An 18,462-nucleotide genomic window follows, 5' to 3' on the forward strand; every position below is an offset into this window, starting at 1 on the left:
GCTGGCAGTAGTAAGTGCATCAGCAGCAGCAGTCCTGACACTGCCAACTCCTTTCTAAGAGGAGAGAAGATAAATTGAGGAAACAGCATCTCGTTTATAGACATATTTGGCACTAGCAACCCATAACTTACCCTATAGTGAGAATATTTTAAAAGTAGCTGGTATTCATTATCTCTTCACATTATTTGGTGTACTTTATAAGCTTAATGGTGCAAGTATAAGTATTTCTTATGTGTAATTTGTTTGTAATATTAAACTAGAAAACAAAAAGTAGCAGTAAAGGATGCTGTGCACCATCATTGGGCACTAAACCAGTGAAACTCAGTTAGAAATAAAGAAAACCCTGGGATGCATTATGATTGAAAGGAAAGTAGTAATTAATTGACAGTCAGTACTGAGTTATCAAATGAATCAATGACATGAAAACACTAAATTCAGCCACTATTAATGATTGAAAATGAGCAGAATTTTCCATCTGTCAATAGTGACAGTCAGACAATCATAGGCTACATCCATCAGACTGCATGAGAAATAAACAAAAATATCATATTCTACATACAAACTACTAACACACAACACTAACACATCTGATACACAACGTACAAGCTGTTATTAAATTCCAGAGGTATTTTCCTCTATAAAATCACTTATGCAATCCTATATTATAAAAGTACTAACCTGAGGCTGCTGCTTTAAAGACACCCGTCTGCTAGACACAACATGCCCGACTGGCTTCAGCTCCCTCTGTGCCTTGGGCCAGAAGTTTCATATAATATCAGATCAAACCTTCAATTTGTGCATGAAAGAAGTCATAGTCTTTCTATGTATTCAAGCAGCGAGCCAGATGGCAACAAACAAACCCCCACACACACACACACACACACACACACACCAGCAGCGTGCCTCGCCTCCATGTTATGAAAACAGCAGCTCAGATTAATGCTTAAACTTGCCCTCTTTAGGTGCGTCTTCTTTAAGACAGACAGGGCAATGTGCACTCCGTGTCCTATCTGACCATAGGACACACCCGCCCTGCCCTGAGGATCATGGGAAGTTGGAAGAAGAAGCTTTAGATTGGAGTGAGTTGTTCAGACAAAGATGAGCATGAGGAGATTTTTCCGAACTCACAGGGATGAAGACTACAGTCAGATCCAGTATCTGACGGCCAAGTGCACCCGCCTGGCTCATGACAAAGGTAAGTCATGGAGGTCAAGACTTTGACCTCTGAGATTAAAGTTACACATTTACATTTTAGAGCCGTTGCTGGAGTATACTGGTTCAGTCTGGTGTCTGTTACGTTGTATATGTCTCCTGTAATCCACAGTTCTTCTAATATCTTCCTAATATTGACTAGGGAAAAGACTTACACTGTTATAATGACTGACGATTATCCAAAGTGACAAGGTTACCAGATTTTACCATATAAAGTACCAGAGTAGTGTAATGTAATATAATGTTTAATCTAAAAGACATTGTTTTGTGGCGTCTAAAAGTGCATACTGCCTCTTGAATGTATTAGATTCATGTTTAAATCTGGTCTCATGCTATAAAATGAACAGCTAACAGAAAAACAACAAAGATTCATGCTACAAGTGTGAATTTCTTCTTCTCTTTCTCTGCATATTGTCCAAAAGTAGATAATATAACTGACTTGGTTCAAAGGGCATCACGTGAAAGTGAAACTATAGACTGTACAAGTATGTCTGGTAGTATTTATTGCTCTAATGTTGTCAGGGTTAATAGGGAAGAAATAATATTTAACAGAATTATCCTATGAAAACAGTTACAGTACACCACAGTGACATTAACCCATTATAACTTCACTGAATTAGTAATCAGTTTTGATTTGAGCTTCCTACCGGTGAAACATGACTAAAGGCATAAATACTCATGCTTTTTAAAACCTTTTGTTTCCAGTGGCTACTTGGTCTACGAATTGTGAGCAATCAAAACAGTTTTGTTCCGTCTGTCTGTTGCATGTGAATTATTATTTTTTAGAGGCATGGAGAGGTAAGACCTGATAGTATCTGACAAGGATTACACATAAGACATATATGAAACATAATTTAATGTAGCATGAATTAGTTTTTTCCTTATTTCCTACACAAGTAATCTCCCATTACTCACATAAGTATGACATAAAATCAGAAAGCATACTTGCATTTTCAGGAAAGGTGAGCCTCATGACCTGGGGCATTAGTACCTGTGATATACAGCACTGAAAATACGTTGTTGTAGCTGCAGCTGAACTAATTTGATGTCTGCAATTTTAAGTATTTTAAACCTACTTTGTAACAGAATATGGTAAAACAGCCACATGGTCTGTTCTTTTGGACAAGAGTTAATATAATACGTAAAAGACTCATGACAGAAGAAAAGCACATACAAAGAAACTCCTTTCAGTAGTGTGGTTGACTATAAGAGACATTAAGAAATCAGACCTTTATCAACATCTGCTGATGGCCAGGAGAAGATCCAGGAGAAATGTGTGTAGAAAATACATCAGGGATAGTTAACGTTCCATGAGTGCAGTGATGAGGTGACAAGGATGGGAATGCCTCCAAAAGGGAGGAAAGTCTTTGCCAGAAATGTCAGCAGCTGACATACAACCCTACATTTAAAGTGTTACGGTTTAAAACATTATTTTATGCTGCGGACAGTAAAAAATTTGGTTTTTCATTAAAACAAGTCCAAGTGGCACACATTCAGCAGATCTTCTCTGTTTTAATGAAAATCCTCCACAGCCATGGTTTAGTGGTCCAACCTGACTCTGGCTTTGTGTTCTTTGTGGCTGAAGTAATGCTCGACAAGGAGTTCCTGGTGTCCAGAGACAGGGAGAGGAAGCTGCTGAATAATCTGGAAGTTGCGACCGCTCAGCTCCACCACCAGGAGCAGCTGAACATGGAGCTCAGGATGAAACAGGACCAACTCATCGGCAGGATCCACCAGCAACAGGTGAACTGAGTGTGAATCAAATGTCTGTCGAGGGAAGAAATAATCTCGTTGTTGGAGTTAAACCACAGTGGCTGGAGGTCATTTATCATTAGATCTTAAAGCTGCTATAATCAATATTTTTAACAGGGGATCAAATGATTGTGTGTGTATGAAATGAGTTGCTAGAAGTCCGACAGATAAGTATCACCACGCTCTGCAGTTTTCCCTCAGCTTGTAAGGAGGAATTTAACATATTTAAGCTAATCATTTTAGTGTCTTTCAGCTCATTGTTTTGGTTTAGGGCAACTGAACTGTTTTGGTTGACTCTTAGTTGATGTTTCAGTGCAAAAGGTCTAAAAACCCAGCTGTACACTACCTGCTCAGCACCAAACAGACACAGTTAGAGACTAGCTGGGGAACATAGTGGCACATTTAGCAGCTAAAAAGCCAGATCTTTTTCTAAGGTGTTGATGGAGGCAAAAAACAGAGCTAAATGAGAGTGAATATTGGACTTACCTTCATCGGGTGGACATTAACACAATGCTGAATGAATGATAATGTTACTCCATGTCTGCTGAATGTATAAGTAGGCAACTGTTTGCTATATTAACCTAAAAGGTGATAATATATCAGTGTTGAGTTTACAGCCTTTTTTACGGTGGTAGCTCAAAGAATCAATTGAGGTTTAAATGAATGTTAATCATGAATGATAAAGAAGGAACTAAAATAGTCCAACTATAAATAAATCTATATTTTGTCAATTAATTAACATTGGCACAAGGAAGGAGGGTAAGCTGCTGCTGGCTTATCTAAATGTGTGATTTGGACTCAAATGTCGGGAAGACTAAAACCTTTTTAATACTTTAAGCTGTATTAATGATTGTTTTTCATCTTTTTCCCTTCATGGGGGCGTTCAGAGGAACATTAGCATTCATTGCATCAAAAAAAGATCTGGCTCTTTAGCAGCTAATGCTAGCAGCTAACTTTTTCACCAGTTAGTCTCTAACTCTGTCTCAGTGCCTGAACTGTACCAAAAAAGGTGCCAGTATCCTTTTTAGCACAACCTTAACCACAGTATAACCGTGATACTTTTGGTGCTTTTTCAGTTTTAACAGGGATATTTTCAGCACTATTTTCTCATGGAGATATAGTTATACAGGCTTTATCTTCTTTCCACGTATAGACACCTAACTAGTGCCTAATTAGATCAAAACCTGTACCAGTACCGTAATTCAGCACAACCCTAACCCTAACTGTTTCTGTGTTTTATTCTTTATAACAAGGCCATTTTCAGTGCTGTTTTCTTTTGCGTTAACCTAGCTGCGTGTTTACATGGAGACACAGTTACGCAATTAGGAATACCTCACCAGCATTGCTGTGTGGTTTTAGAAATACTGAGGTTCAAACAATGAACTTGTTAGGTTAGTGGTATCAAAGCAAAAAGTTATTTTTAGACAGTTATTTCACATCTTTTATTGAAAACCCCTTGGAAAAAATACTGAGGTCCATACCTTGGTGACCTCAGAGGTGGCCGTACTCAATAAGAAGTAAGGGTACTCATGGACAAAAATCTGAAGTGATTTTGGTGAGTACTGGCCCTTTTCAGGCACTGCTCTGCCATTTGGTGCTGGGCAGTTATTGTGTAGAGGGTTTATTAGAGTTCTTCTGAAAAAGCTGCATGCTTCTGCTGGGAAAGAGATTGCTGATAGCGAACCAGACAGTAAATGTGCTGTAAAACCCAAGCTATTAGTTTAAAAAGGCTTAAAAGCAGCAGAGTTAGCTGATAATTGTCTGCCTGTTTGTTACTATGAGTGACTCCTTTCACTAAATCATGATTTCCAAAACAACATTTAGCTCCATTTTAACCTCAAACGTTGGTCGGGCAATTAGAGTCTTGTTAAGAAATATTTACCTGAAGGCCAACTTCTATCCAATTCAGAGTGGTTTTTTTTTCATTTGTGTCATTTCACCTTGTAGTATTTAACCTCATTACAATCCCATAATTTAAGTCCACATAGCCATGACCATACTAGTGGGCCACCTATGCTGCAATTACTGAAATTACACTGGAATTAAGCAACCAGTAAGTGCCAGTGTTAACATACTGTAAATACAGAGGTTTGGCAGTAGTTACCAACCTTTTTTTGAGATTTGGGTTTCCTGGCACAGGTTGTGAGCTGTGAGCAGTTTCACCATAGAGAGATTTTATTCTCTTCTGTTTGATTTTATTACTTTTAGGGGCCTGGATGCAGTAATCCATAGGACAAAAGACTAGAGAAAATGTATTATGTACTATGATATATTTTATAAAAATAACTTTTTGAAAAATATGAGTTTTATTATTCATTTATTTTAGTTTTGTGTGTGGCAGAAATAGATTGTTTTTCTTTATCTTTTATGTCCCACTATTTACCTTTCAAGATTTGTTTTATGATCCAAACACCAGTTGGGAATGCCTTGCGTGAGTTCCTGATAGTCTTTTATTTCAATCGCTGATTACATCTTAAGACCATTCTCTAACTTACATTTGTTCCGGTATTTAGAAATCAGATGTTTCACTAAAACAACCTGTGCACTTTTAGCAATGCCCTACTTAACATTTATCCTGTTTTTACCTGGGAGTTCAGTGGTATTTGTTAGAGATTTAGAGAGTGTGACTCACTCACTTTCCACACATAGATTTAATAAAGCATCAGGTTTGGGCTTGTCACAAACTCTTTGACCCACTGTATAGAGGTGTGTTTGATATCACTTGTACAGTCTGTACAATATAATGATGGTGTAATCAGGACATCTTAAAAGGTCAGGAAGTACTTAGGAATGTAGGATTCATTTGTATAGTTAATTGGTGTAATTTATGTATATTTTGTCCATGTCTGTGTGCATGTGCCTTCATGTAAGCACCTGTATCAGATGATATGAATCTTTTACTCTCTAAAGTAACAGAATTAAGCTGAAGCATGAAATAGTAGTGAAACTACAACAGTAAAATAAAATTTGGTTCTGTAAAACATTCTGCAAAAGGTATGTGAACTGGTATGTATGCATGTATATACTTATCTCTGCACATGTGTGTAGCTGTGGACGTGTGTGTGTGAATGTGTCAGTATCTCCATGTGTCTCCCCTGCAGGACCTGGTGGACTTGCTGCAGCAGCGTGTGGTCCTGCTGGCAGAGGAGAGCTCCCGGGACGAGCAGCTGCTGCAGCAGGTCGGCTCAGAGCTGCTGTGTCTGCAGAGCTCCGAGGTGAAGCTGGAGAGCCTGGTGGAGGAGCTGCATGCTGAGGCCCATCACAGAGCTGTGGTGGCAGAGAGCCTCCAGGCAGAGCTACGCGCTGAGGCCCAGCACAGAGCTGTGCTGACGGAGAGCCTGGAGATAGAGCTCCACAGGTAGAGAGAGATGTTAGCTTACCTGCTCTATCATCTTGATGTTGTTATCAAGCCTGCTGTCCATCTTCTCGACCTGCAAAGCAAAACCACACAGACACATGTCACCATGGAGATAGAGGGGACGGGGAAGAACCAGCATCCCCTAACGCCAAAAAGCAACAAGGCTGATGGGATATCTGATCTTAAATATTAATAATTTAAAGTAACATGTAACATGTAAGCCTCACAAGGCTCAATATTAATCGTGTAATTTGTTGAATATTAGTCGACTGACAGAAAATGAATAAACAATTTAAAGATCCATTTAATTAATGTAATAACAGAAATACATTATATTTATAGAGCATATTGGAAACACAGCTTGAAGCTCTAATATTACACAGAACAGACACAGATCAGAAAAGGGATGTGAACATGGTTCTGTTTATACTGTATTGTGTGTCTGATTAGGTGTACTTGGACATATGCATCTTTGTGTTTTAGACTGTCGGTTTGACAGTAGAGGCAATCTAAAGATGTCACCATGGGCTCTCTGTGGTTGTGGGGAGCACTTTTTATGTTTTCTGACTTTATAGAGTAAAACAAGAATTGAAAAAACAATGAACTGATTGATTAAAAAAGCTTAAAAAAAAGTTAGATGCAGCCAAACTAAATATTCATTATCTAGATTAACTTTTTATATTGACTTATTACATAGAGACATATAAGACTGAAGCACATTAGATCTCTGAAGAGTTGTTATTGATATTGGTGGTAATTATGAAGTTCATTTTGCTGTATGTCCACTTATCAGTGTACATCTTTGGTGATGATACTAAAATGAGGGTGCACAATAAAAGTGCATTATAAACCTTTACTGTGCTTCAGACGAGGACCCGTCACAGCTCTGAGCTGTGGAGGAAATACCAGAAAAAATGGTTGCGGTTCCTTGTTTTTCTTACCCATGTTGAATTGTGGATGGTTCGATTAAAACACATTCCTCCATGTTCCACCCAGCTGTTAAAACTGAACAAAATGTAAAAACGAACCAGATAAGGCAGCAGACTAAGAAAAGAAACATTCAAATTAATTGAAAAAAAAAAAAAACATCTAACGTTTGATTACCATCTCCAGCAAACTGAAGCCAAGTGAAGCTGTCACCAGCTGCTCTGCAAACCCACAGAGAAGAGCTACATCTCAAACTGTTGTCTCAAGACTGAATGAAAACATCGAGTTCGGACCTGCGATTTTAAGTCAGCAGAAATGCAGTGGTCCTCCGAGCAGTGCCGTGCCTCAATCTGCTGACTTTAAATCCTTGTGGAGAGTTGGCTTAGTGTCAGAATACGTTATCACATTATGATTCTAGGCCCCCAAGTCAGAAGATGAAACAATTTGTCTTAAAATTGATACAATAATGTAAATGGATCTCATTGGCTTGTCTGTGACAGAGTATCACAGAGGGCTGAAAATAGAAATCCAGTTGAATGGATAAATCTGTGTAAGAAACACCTGTAAAAACACTGAAATAAGGAACATTATTTTAGTTCAGAACAATCCAAGCACCAAATAGTTGCATTGTGACTTTAAAGTTCTGTTAAAGGTCCAGTGTGTAACATTTAGGAGGATCTATTGTCAGAAATAGTATATAATATTCATAGCTATATTTTCATTATTCACCTGAATATAATAATCGTGTTTTTGTTACCTTAGATTGAGATGTTTTTATCTACAGAGAGAGCGGATCCTCAAACACTGGCTGTAGATACGACCTTTTGTGTTTTTCACATTTTAATGACCACAGTGGCTTTTTCTTAATGTTTGGAAAAGGAGAGTGAAACAAGGGAGTTGCAATCTGCAGCTACAATGCTACATGCCACTAAATCCAACACACTGGCCCTTTAAATGAAAAGTTTGCATGCTACTTATTTCTCCTTTTAGTACTTTTTTAACCAATGGGTTATTAGGAAAGCATGAAAAGTAAAGTAATAGAAGTAACAATTATTCTCATTTCCATGAGTTAAAGAAATAACTTACTGCAGCATGTAAGGCAAACATTGATTCATTTGAACAAGAAAGCAGTAGAATTATTGTAGAGAAAAGGGTATAATTCTAATGATTATACAGTGGTGTTAATGTGGGAACCCAGTCGGTTTTAGTCCATAATTATCCAGGTTTGTTTTTGTGTATTATTGTAACTTGAGATCAGGTGGATGATGTTTCAGTGTGTGCCAGAATGCTAAAATCATTATATATACGTATGTCAATTAAAGGTTAATTTAATTAAGTCTAGAAACGTACAAGCGTTACGCTGACACCGACATGCATATTGCCTCTACTCTAGTAAGTAACAGTAAGGAGTATGCACAGATAAGAGAGTCATTTTGTATTTGTCACCAACAGTAAGACGATGGAGCTGGAGGAGCAACAAGACACCAACAAAATGCTGATGCAGGAGCTGAAGGATTTACGCTCTGCTCATCAGAAGGAGGTAAAGGAACAAAGTTTAGGAGAGAAACATACAGAGATCAATGCGGCTCTGCCACATTTTGGGTTTGTGAGTAACAAGTCAGTTGTTACAGCACTGCCTGTGGGAGATAGTGAAGCTACACTATTCAAAAGCAATATCAAAGGGTTTTGCGAATGTGCTGACAGAGGGAAAGCAAAGAAAGTGTCAGAATAAATCAAAACCTCCATAGAAACTTCTCCACTGTTGCATGATGATTCCTGTTTTCTGTGTTTTCACTTTTGTTTGCTTGTTAGTTGCAACTGCTGATTTTCATTATCATTGAAACTGCTGATTATTTTCTTGATTAATTGATTGGATTGCTTGGTCAATAAAATGTAATGAAATAGTGAAAAATACCAAAATTGACGTATTTAAACTAAAATTATTGCTTGTTTTGGCTTGAAAACATATTTAATTTAGGTATTACGGAAGCAAACCAGCAAATATTTACATTTGAGAAGCTGTAAGCAGAAATAGTTTAGTTTTTGCAAAGGATTACTTAAAACTACTAATCAAGTGTGAAAAGTGTCGCTCATTAGTTTTTGTTAGTTGGCTTATTAATTGACTAATTGTTTCAGCTATATTCAAATTCTAAACACACATTTCCCTTAAAGTATTCCCTTAAAACCTAAATAAATGATGTGACAACTTATTGCAATCTTTAAGTCTTTTAGTACGCAAGTTCATATCAGGTCACATAAAGACAAACAATGTAGCAAAATAATCATTTTTATTTTTCAGTGACAGTATGAGCATTAAAATATATGTAAAGTACCAAAAGCAAATGTACTTACTATTCAGAATGACCCATTTCAGAAGTGATGAATTAATGTGCAAGCGTCAATAATGTTGCAGCTGATAAGGCTGGAGCTAATGTCAGCTACTTTATATACTGTCAGGTAGCTTCATGTATAATAAAACATCATAAATGATTAAATTATTTTGTTAATAATCTGAGGAGATATAAAACAATGATGCTCCTGTTGCTCAGTGGTGTCATGTCACTTTTGTCCAGCAGATGTCAGGATTGGACCCTTTGTTCAACTCTGCTTAGCTCTTTTCTGCTTGAGTGCTAATAGATAAATAATGGACCTTTAATGGTTTTATAATGAATGTGGAGTATTTCTCTTTGTCAAGCTTGCAGCCAAGTCCTCCAGAAACAATGCAGCACAACATCTTCCTTCTGCCAGCTCCTCCAATCAGAAGTAATGGATTAACACTGTTCATGCTTTTCTCAGGCTAGTTCAGGTCAATGTGTCAGCAAGACAGTTAAAAAGTGTGAATAACAAGTCTGCTGCTCGATTTAGCACAATTAATTACATGAAACATAAAACCTAGAGGTTCAAATTTATGCACTGCGGCCAAATTTTAAAAAACTCCAACCACCCCAGAGAACACACTAACTCAGGTTTTGCTGGCATTAGGTTTGTATTAATGTGTGTTGAGTCTGGGCATCAGTGAAACATTCCTACACACTGTCAGGATTTTTTTATTTACACTTGGCCTCAAAGACTCACTCCCTTACTGGCCCCTGTTTCAACCAGTCCATCAAACAGCAAACAATCCAGGTACTACAATGATCTCTCTCCTACGAGACAGCTGCACACGTCCAAGAGAACAAAACAACAGACCGCCCTGTCAGTGAGAAACTTCATGAGAACATTTATTTGTGGTGGATCAGCTCAGTGAATAATAGTGAAAGTCTGACCCTATTGCATTCGCTCATCTTTCCAGATGACGCAGGCGAGTTCAAGAGTCGCCGCCGCCAGTCACACACCACATTTGTCCTCGTAACTTCCTGCTCTGTTGTTGTCTTGAGCCCATCCTGGCTGAGGGGGAAGTACAGTGATGTTGTCTTGTCTTTGAGGTGAGGGAGCTGCAGCAGGAGAACGAGGGGAGTCTGAGGAAACTGCAGGAGACAGCAGAGCAGTTTGAGTGGCTCTGTCAGCAGCAGCGCTACTGGATGTGCTGTGTCAAGAGGTGGGTGCTTTGTCCCTGAAGTGACTCTTACAAACACACACAGAATCTGATGTGAATTACTTTTAAAGGACATTCAAGGCCCTGAAAACCACATGTCCTAATTATAGCAACACATCAAACTATTAGCTGGTGGTTGCACTGGATTTGTCCATCGTCTGTGCTCTCCTTACTGGCTTCAACTGGGCAGGCCCATGCTGAAAGGAGTTAATGTCAGGTATTTTCACACGCCAATGAGAATGGAAAGGAATATTTCATCATTCACGTCTACTTCACAAGAAGTCAGTGGCAAACAAAACCTAGCATGTGACATAACGTCACATAATGTTAAGTTTTGAGTATTAGAGGTGTTGGTAGGCAGTTTTTTTTAACCTTTGTAGCCAGGGTAGCTGTTTCCCCTTTATGCTAAGCTCAGGTAAGCTAAGCAGCATCTGTATCAAAGTATTCCTTTAACCATTTTTAATTTATAAATAAGGATTGATTGTTGATTATTTAATAAGAAATATTTAATGTTGTACAGAAATACTTATTTTGTCCATTGTATGCATGTGTTTGACCTGCTATGACCTCAGCATCAGAAAGTAAAGCTCTTCTGCAGAATGTTGCTTCTTGCCAGTAAAGGGTGTTCATTTGATTTATGGGAGGCAACCCATCCTACACATCTATATCTTTTTAGTTCAATTAGACACAAACTTAAACATCTGAATTTACTTAAATGACGAAGAGATACAGAATCACTCACTACAGGGGTATAAAATCCAGGGTGCAGGGATTTTATAAACCTATATCATCTTCTAAACCTTTCATCTATATCCACAGATTCAAAGACTGCCTGATGGAGGAGAGAGAAGCTCTGCTGCGACAGGTCATCATGCTGGAGAAGAAGGCTGAGAAACTGAAGAAGAGTTTACACGATGACAGTCCCCCAAAGAGCGTCCTCTGTCCCCTCCAGGACACTCAGTGCTGTGACAGGTAAGAGAGAGTGAACAGTGAGCTATAAAGTACATCAGACACCCAGACAGTAGATAGAGAGATACAGCATACAGTATACGTATCTCTATGATAAATCTACACATCTTTTGCCAGAAATCAGCTCTAGCATGTTTTAAAAACACACTCCCACTGGGAATGAAATAAAGAAAACAAAATTCCTCATTTTTATACATTTTCCACTTTGGCCCACCCCTGCATGCTTTCTAGTACAGCATGAATTTACGACACGTCTAAGCTGCCTTTCTTTTGAAGCAGTATAACATCGTGGGATGCAGATGCAGAGGCTGACCTCGAGTCTCAAGTGAAGAAGTCAAACACACTGTACGAGGAGCTCTTTAACCAGGTACCAGTTTAATGTGTCTGCCCAATAGGGTTTTTAATGGTCTTAATGGTGTCCACAAACTCTTTGAAAAAGAAAAAGAAATCTTGTTGCAACCTCATCGTTCTGCTTAACCCCTCTATATGTATATATATAGTGCACCAGCTCAGTGTTTTGAAATCTTTGGGTGGGAGACATGTGCAAACCTTAGGGGTGAAATATTATTAGGGAGGGCTAATATTCATCTGAATATTGTTGCCAGGCCTTAGAGGAGTTGCTGTTGTTCCAGAAATTATAGCTAAGTGTGTCTATCTCTCTTCTGTAGACTGTTAAAAATAAAGAGTCTTTGAGGTACCTGTAGGGGTCACCGAAATATCTCTTGGAGCAATAACTGTTTGTCTGACTTCCACAAAGCTCTCTTATGTGCAACTTATGATTTTTTTCATTATCGAATAATCTGCCTGTTATTTTCTCCATTATTTGATTTTGTTTCGTTCATAAAATGCCTGCTTCCCACAGACCAAGAATAAGTATTCAGATGGCTTGTTTATTGAAATAACAGTCCAAAACCCAAATATATTCAGTCCACTATCATACGTGACAAAGAAAAGCATCAAATCCTCACATTTGGGAAGTTGGAAAAATAAATTGTTTGACATTTTTGCTGGAAAAATAACAAAAGTGAAAGCTGCAGTAGGTAACTTTTTATAAAACACAGATAATCTGTCAATTGTTTAGGATCCTCTGGCTCGTCCTAGTGCTCCTAATGTCATTTGCAAGAATTTGCCGGATACGAACAAAAACAACCAATCAGAGCCAAGAAAGAAAGTTAATTGTTGAGTTTAATTTCCAGGTTGTCAAATACCGACCCTAGAAATGAGCTATCTTCAAGCCACCAACCAAAACTGTCTTTCTATCTTTCTCGGCTCTGATTGGTTGTTTTCATTCAGGCCCTGTGGGTTCTTGTGAATGCCATTAGGAGCACTAGGAGGAGCCAAAGGAACCTGATTTTTTCACAGATTATCTGTCTCGTGTACTACTGTCAGGATGTAGTGAAAGTTTCAGCAAATATAACAAAAATATTTTAAGAAAAATTACCTACTGCAGCTTTAATCAACTATGAAAATAGCTGCAGTTTCTTTCGATCAACTATTCGAATAATATCCGCTGCTCTAATGTGACGGTTCTTAAAAGAAACTTTGTTGGCTCGTTTTGAATTTTACAAGAACCCTCGGCTGAACCTTTATTTTAAGAGCGACCCCTTCTATATTAAACATTTCTGGATCAAAGACAAGGACTGATCTGAAGACTGAAATAGAAGACATCCAAAAACACAGGGCTAATATTCATCTGGGCGAGACTGCCAGTCGCTACAGGGGTTGTCACACAGCCAGAGCTCTGAAACTTCATGGGTACTGGAGTCTCATCTTTGTTTTTGTCTTTTAAAGGTTGCTTGACAGCCTTTATGCAATCATTGGGTAACCGCAGAATGTTCCTTAAAGATGACCCAAATGAAAATCACTGACAGTATGTCTCCTTTGTAAGAACTTTTGTGGAAGTATATGAATGCCATGTTTCTACTGAACATTACAGCGGCTATAATCGATATTTTGATACAAACAATATTTCAAATAATGATGTGAAAACAATGTGAAAGGGGGCACTCGTAGTGATGAACCCACAGAGATTCTAATTCTGCAGCTCCACTTGGCTTTCTTGAGCTTTGAGTTTCAGCTCGCCGTTACCGTTTTGGCTGTAGCAGTCAGCTGTTTTCAGCAAAAAAGCTCTTAAAGCACAATGTACATTACCTCCTCAGCACCAAACAGCAGACAGACACAGTTAGCAACTAGCTGGTGAACATTTATTTCCCTCAGGAGTTGGTGGAGGCCGAAAACAGCTAAAAGAGAGTGAAAATCAGATTTACATTCATCAAGTGGACAGAAACAGTGGACAACAAATTGGTTATTGCAGGATTAAAAGGGGCTGTGATAAACTCTTTAATCAGCCTCCCGCAGGCTTATTTTACTGTACCTATTGGCTACAGTTCATTCAGATGATCAGTCAGTGTTTTAAAATCTCTGAATCAGAGGAGAAGAGTTCAGGTCCCAGGGGTGAAATATTAGAAATCCAAAACACAGGGCTAATATTCATCTGGGCACAGCTGCCAGTCCGCAGTGGGCTTGTTGTAGTGCCAGGATTTTTAAAAAAGAAGCTGAACCTTCAAGGGCATTGAAGTCCCATCATCACCATGTTTTTATTTTGTCTGTCTGCTGTATATTTTAACAAGGACATACAATACAGTGTTCAGCAGTGTTGCAGAGACAAGTGGAAGAACAGCCACTAGAGGGCACTTATGCTATCTATGAATAGCTTTTTAAATGAGTACTTTAAAACAAAGGAATTTATATCAGTATTCAAAATAAACACTCATAATGAGCTAGAATAGAAGAAAGAATATGCTACAAAATTAGCCCTATAACTTCATAGAGTGAGGGGGCATAATCAGCAGCTTGTTTGCCTTTCACACCATTTTTCTTTCTAGTTTTAATTACTGAAATATTCAAGGACCTTTTCTTGTTGCAATAGGTCTTTACTTACTTATTTCACTGTAAAATGGGAAGATCAGTGTGTTTTTTCCACTGGAAATGCACATTTTTAGGTACACTGAGGCATAAAAACGTGTGTAAAAGTTTCAACTGATTCACCCCTTTTTAAAAATCTACAAATTTAAATACAAAATGACAAGTCTTAACAGTAATTCCAGTATATTACAACTTGGGTCTTATTAATGTAGTTTTTGGCAATTCTTTCCATCAGTAATAATAATATTGTACACACAAAGTTCATTGCGTGGCTGAGGAATGCAGCAACATCTCGTAAAAGACGCTGCGAGACAAGATTTTCCGTGCAATGAGGGATTATTAACAACACTTTGATGTGCTCGCTTTGCTTCTGCCCCATTGAACTTTATGGTAGTGATGTCACCTTGTTCCCAGATCTCAACAATTACTTTGCTCAGTAAAATGTTATCATAACTGAAATTATGGCCAGAGCTACAACAATAAGACGCAAGTTGAGTGAGCGGATAACTGAATACGCCAGAGAATTATTATCCGAAAACGTGAGATGCTTCTAATATAAAAAGTAAACCCACTTTGTTATTTGATGTCTTTATATAATAATAAGGGTTTATTCATTAATCTTTTAGGGCTGAGGTGCATTAGTATTGTAGCTGCCTTTGGATTTTAGAAAAGATCCTCTACCTTCAGAGGAACCAGTTCAGTCTGGATCGGTGACAAGTGCAAATCTCAGGGGTGAAATAGAAATTCAAAACACAGATATTCATCTGAGGACGGCTGCCAGTCCCCTGTGGACTTGCAGGGCTGCCAGGACATTCATAAAACTGATACTTCGTGGGCATTGGAGTCTAATCAGTGTTTTATTTTTTCTGTCTGTCTGCTTTAAAAAGTTAGAGGGCTTTGAGGAACATTTGATTGCAAAGCTATTTTGCAATCAAACAGGAACCCTGCGATGTCCCACAAAGAACTCCTCCAGGAAGCGTTCACGAATCCTGACAGGACCGCAAACGCTTCATCCTTCTGGAGGATTGTTTATACTGAAGATCCCAAAAGGTGCTCGCTGCAGGATTTTTAAAAGCTCCCATGTCTTCAGAGTGACAACTTCAGTGTTTTTAAATCTGTGGATAAGAGGAAGCCTGACAGACAGAACATAAGGCTCATACTCGCGCTCTGCCAAAACCTTGAGAGATTGCTGATACTTTCTGGGCACCGGAGTCACATCAGGCCTTTTCTCTGTCTGTCTGTCTGTGTGCCGGCTGCACATGGCTTCCTCCCAAGCCATCCTCTTCCAAAGCAGCAGAGAGATGACTAATAATGACTGGAGGGAGGTGATTGCCAATAGCCTCTGTGCTTCATTCCCCTCACCTCTCACGGGCTCAGCAGTGCATTTCTTGGGATAATTATTCTGATTGAGTGCAGATGATGCACTGTGCTTTTTTTTCCTCCAGCCCCTGCAGAGCCGAGAGAGGGAGGAAATGTAGCTGGAGGAGCGGGGATCGCCGGAGACATGGAGGAAATAAGCGTGATAAAACACATTATCAGCTTTGACATGATTTATATAAAGTGTAGATTCACACTCTGTAGACATGAGTATCCTTCTTATTGTTAAAGAGAGAAGACACTGATGGCCAAAAATGGAAACACGATGGTGGGATCCCAGTGAGGTTTTGGTGATTTGCAAGTCAAAAGATATGTGTCTGGGGTTAAACTGGGATGTAAGTTAACTGCTTCACATTCATTTCGATTAATAGGCAACGGTACTGAATTTAAATGTTTTGGGTTTTTATAATCCATCCATCCAGTACCTATACCATTTATCCTTTAGAGGGTCATGGGAGGGCTGGAGCCAATCCCAGCTGACATAACTGATTGATTGATTGATTGATTAAGCACACTCTCTCACTGTCTCTCAATGTGTCACTCTCAGGACTGACACGTTGAGACAGACAACCATTTGTGCTCACAATCACACCTAAGGGTGATTTAATGTTGCCAGTCAACCTAACCTACATGTTAGTGGACTGTGGGAGGAAGTCAAGAACCCAGAACCTTTTTGCTTTTAGGCAGCAGTTCTTACCACTGCACCTCCCTGTTTTTTTATCATTCTGTGCAGAAAGTGGTCAAATGTGAGATCACAAAAATACCTTTAAAGAAGCAACTTTCTGCAGGAAAAAAGGTAAAAGACGGACTGACTTTCCCATAAGCTCCACATTGTTAATGCCATGAGACTGAATCTTGCCGTTGCATACAGAGTGATGAGATTACTATACAGAGATAACTCACTCAATAATTACAACCTCTGATAGTTTCCTTTAGCCAATCAGCAATCTTCAACCAATCAGATCAACAAACCATATGACGTAGTCAAACTCTTACCAAGGTCAGTCAGGATAAGAGCGAAAACATCTTTTCTATTGAGAAAAGCCTTCAGTTCTGTTTTTGCTCTTCTTTCAGTAAAAAATAAACTCTCCAGTTCTGATAGAACTGATGCTAGAATAATCTACGCTAACTTCTTTAGCAGCCGCTATTGTTGTTTTTCGAGCTGCCAGTAGTTCCTCACTGGATGCCGGCTGGTCCGAACCACTGTGGTTTGGACACAAGTGCATCGCTTGAAGGCAAAATGGATTCTCACATGATCTTGCAAGGCCTGGCCTGTACACGCCTGCAGAAACAAAATCTGGAGCAAAGACACACACCAATTCAGTTACTGTTTCATGATGTAGTTAGAACCTGTACTACCTAACTGCCTTTTGTGCTGTTGGAACAGTTATATATCTTAGACATCTCGAAACGTGCACTTTGTAGCCAAATTAATCCCAGTTTTAACCTTGATATAGAAATGTCTTTTGACCTGCCATTACTGCACTTACTTGGACGTTTTTCTCTCTGATTTCCCCTCTTGCACTAACTGAATGTTTATTGCCTTTAGTCATCTTCACTTACAGTTTATTTTTCTGTCCTCAGGCAGGGAGCCCTATCAACGGATACCAAAAACCTCCTTGAGGACAGAAGCCTGGAGCCAGGACTCGTCTACTTTTTCTCTTCCCACCTTCTGCAAATCAGAGGATAACTACTAGATGTTTGTGTATGTGTGGTTGGCTTTGTGGAATACTTCCCAGTCATTGTCAAGAAAGAAAGAAAACTTGGAAAAACATACCTGTGAAAGCATACATTCATTGTTTTTCTTCCACTATTGTTCACCTGTCTTGAAAATAATCTGCTGTCACAATATATGACTGAATTAAACACTGTAAGTCTGCTCCTGTCCTCCTTTTGCTGTGACACATGCGCATCACATGTGTTCCTAAAGTCAAATTTTCCTGTAATTGTCCGTTATTCAGACCTTGTAATCCACACCACTAACAAGAGCAAAAGCACCTGAGAATGCTCTCTTTTGTTGTTTTGCCAATGAATCCTCACAGGGGAAGCAGCAGCTGGCGTGCAGAGGAAACAACAAAAGTGTTGTTTAGACCAAAATGAAGCCCTACTGATTGTTCCCCCATTGAGGATCTGGTACATTTCGACCCTCATGATCAGATCTCTTCACTTATCACTTGGCTTTCACTTGTCAGCAAGAATCTAAAAAGCATGTGAGGCTCCATCGCTGTGAACCATATGATGCACACATGGTGCAAAGGCAACAACAGTTTACAGACAAAGCAATTGTTTGGGGTAAGCATGTTGCACGACATATGAGCTGCTTAATCAATACACCGTGGCTGCGCATGTTTGGGTGTTGTTGCATCCAACAGTGAGTTAAATTTAGTGGTTCTTGAGGAAGTGGCAA

General features: G+C 38.9%; 1 protein-coding gene across 2 annotated transcripts; it reads left to right on the top strand.

Moving 5' to 3' along the window:
• Positions 1–873: 873 nt before the first annotated feature.
• On the top strand, positions 874–17,934 carry LOC127374969 (disks large homolog 5). Of its 2 annotated transcripts, none has more exons than XM_051420715.1 (8): positions 874–1,195; positions 2,798–2,955; positions 6,066–6,322; positions 8,702–8,789; positions 10,675–10,787; positions 11,604–11,756; positions 12,030–12,120; positions 17,640–17,934. In XM_051420715.1, the coding sequence occupies exons 1-8, from the start codon at positions 1,099–1,101 to the stop codon at positions 17,676–17,678; spliced, it is 996 nt and encodes a 331-aa protein (XP_051276675.1). In that variant the 5' UTR covers positions 874–1,098; the 3' UTR covers positions 17,679–17,934. The 2 variants fall into 2 exon arrangements, with proteins under 2 accessions (XP_051276675.1, XP_051276676.1); XM_051420716.1 differs by having other exon boundaries at positions 876–1,195; positions 12,033–12,120.
• The last annotated feature ends 528 nt before the right edge of the window (positions 17,935–18,462 follow it).

This window comes from Dicentrarchus labrax, unplaced genomic scaffold, assembly GCF_905237075.1.
Source record: "Dicentrarchus labrax unplaced genomic scaffold, dlabrax2021, whole genome shotgun sequence".
In the NCBI taxonomy this organism is placed as follows: domain Eukaryota; kingdom Metazoa; phylum Chordata; class Actinopteri; family Moronidae; genus Dicentrarchus; species Dicentrarchus labrax.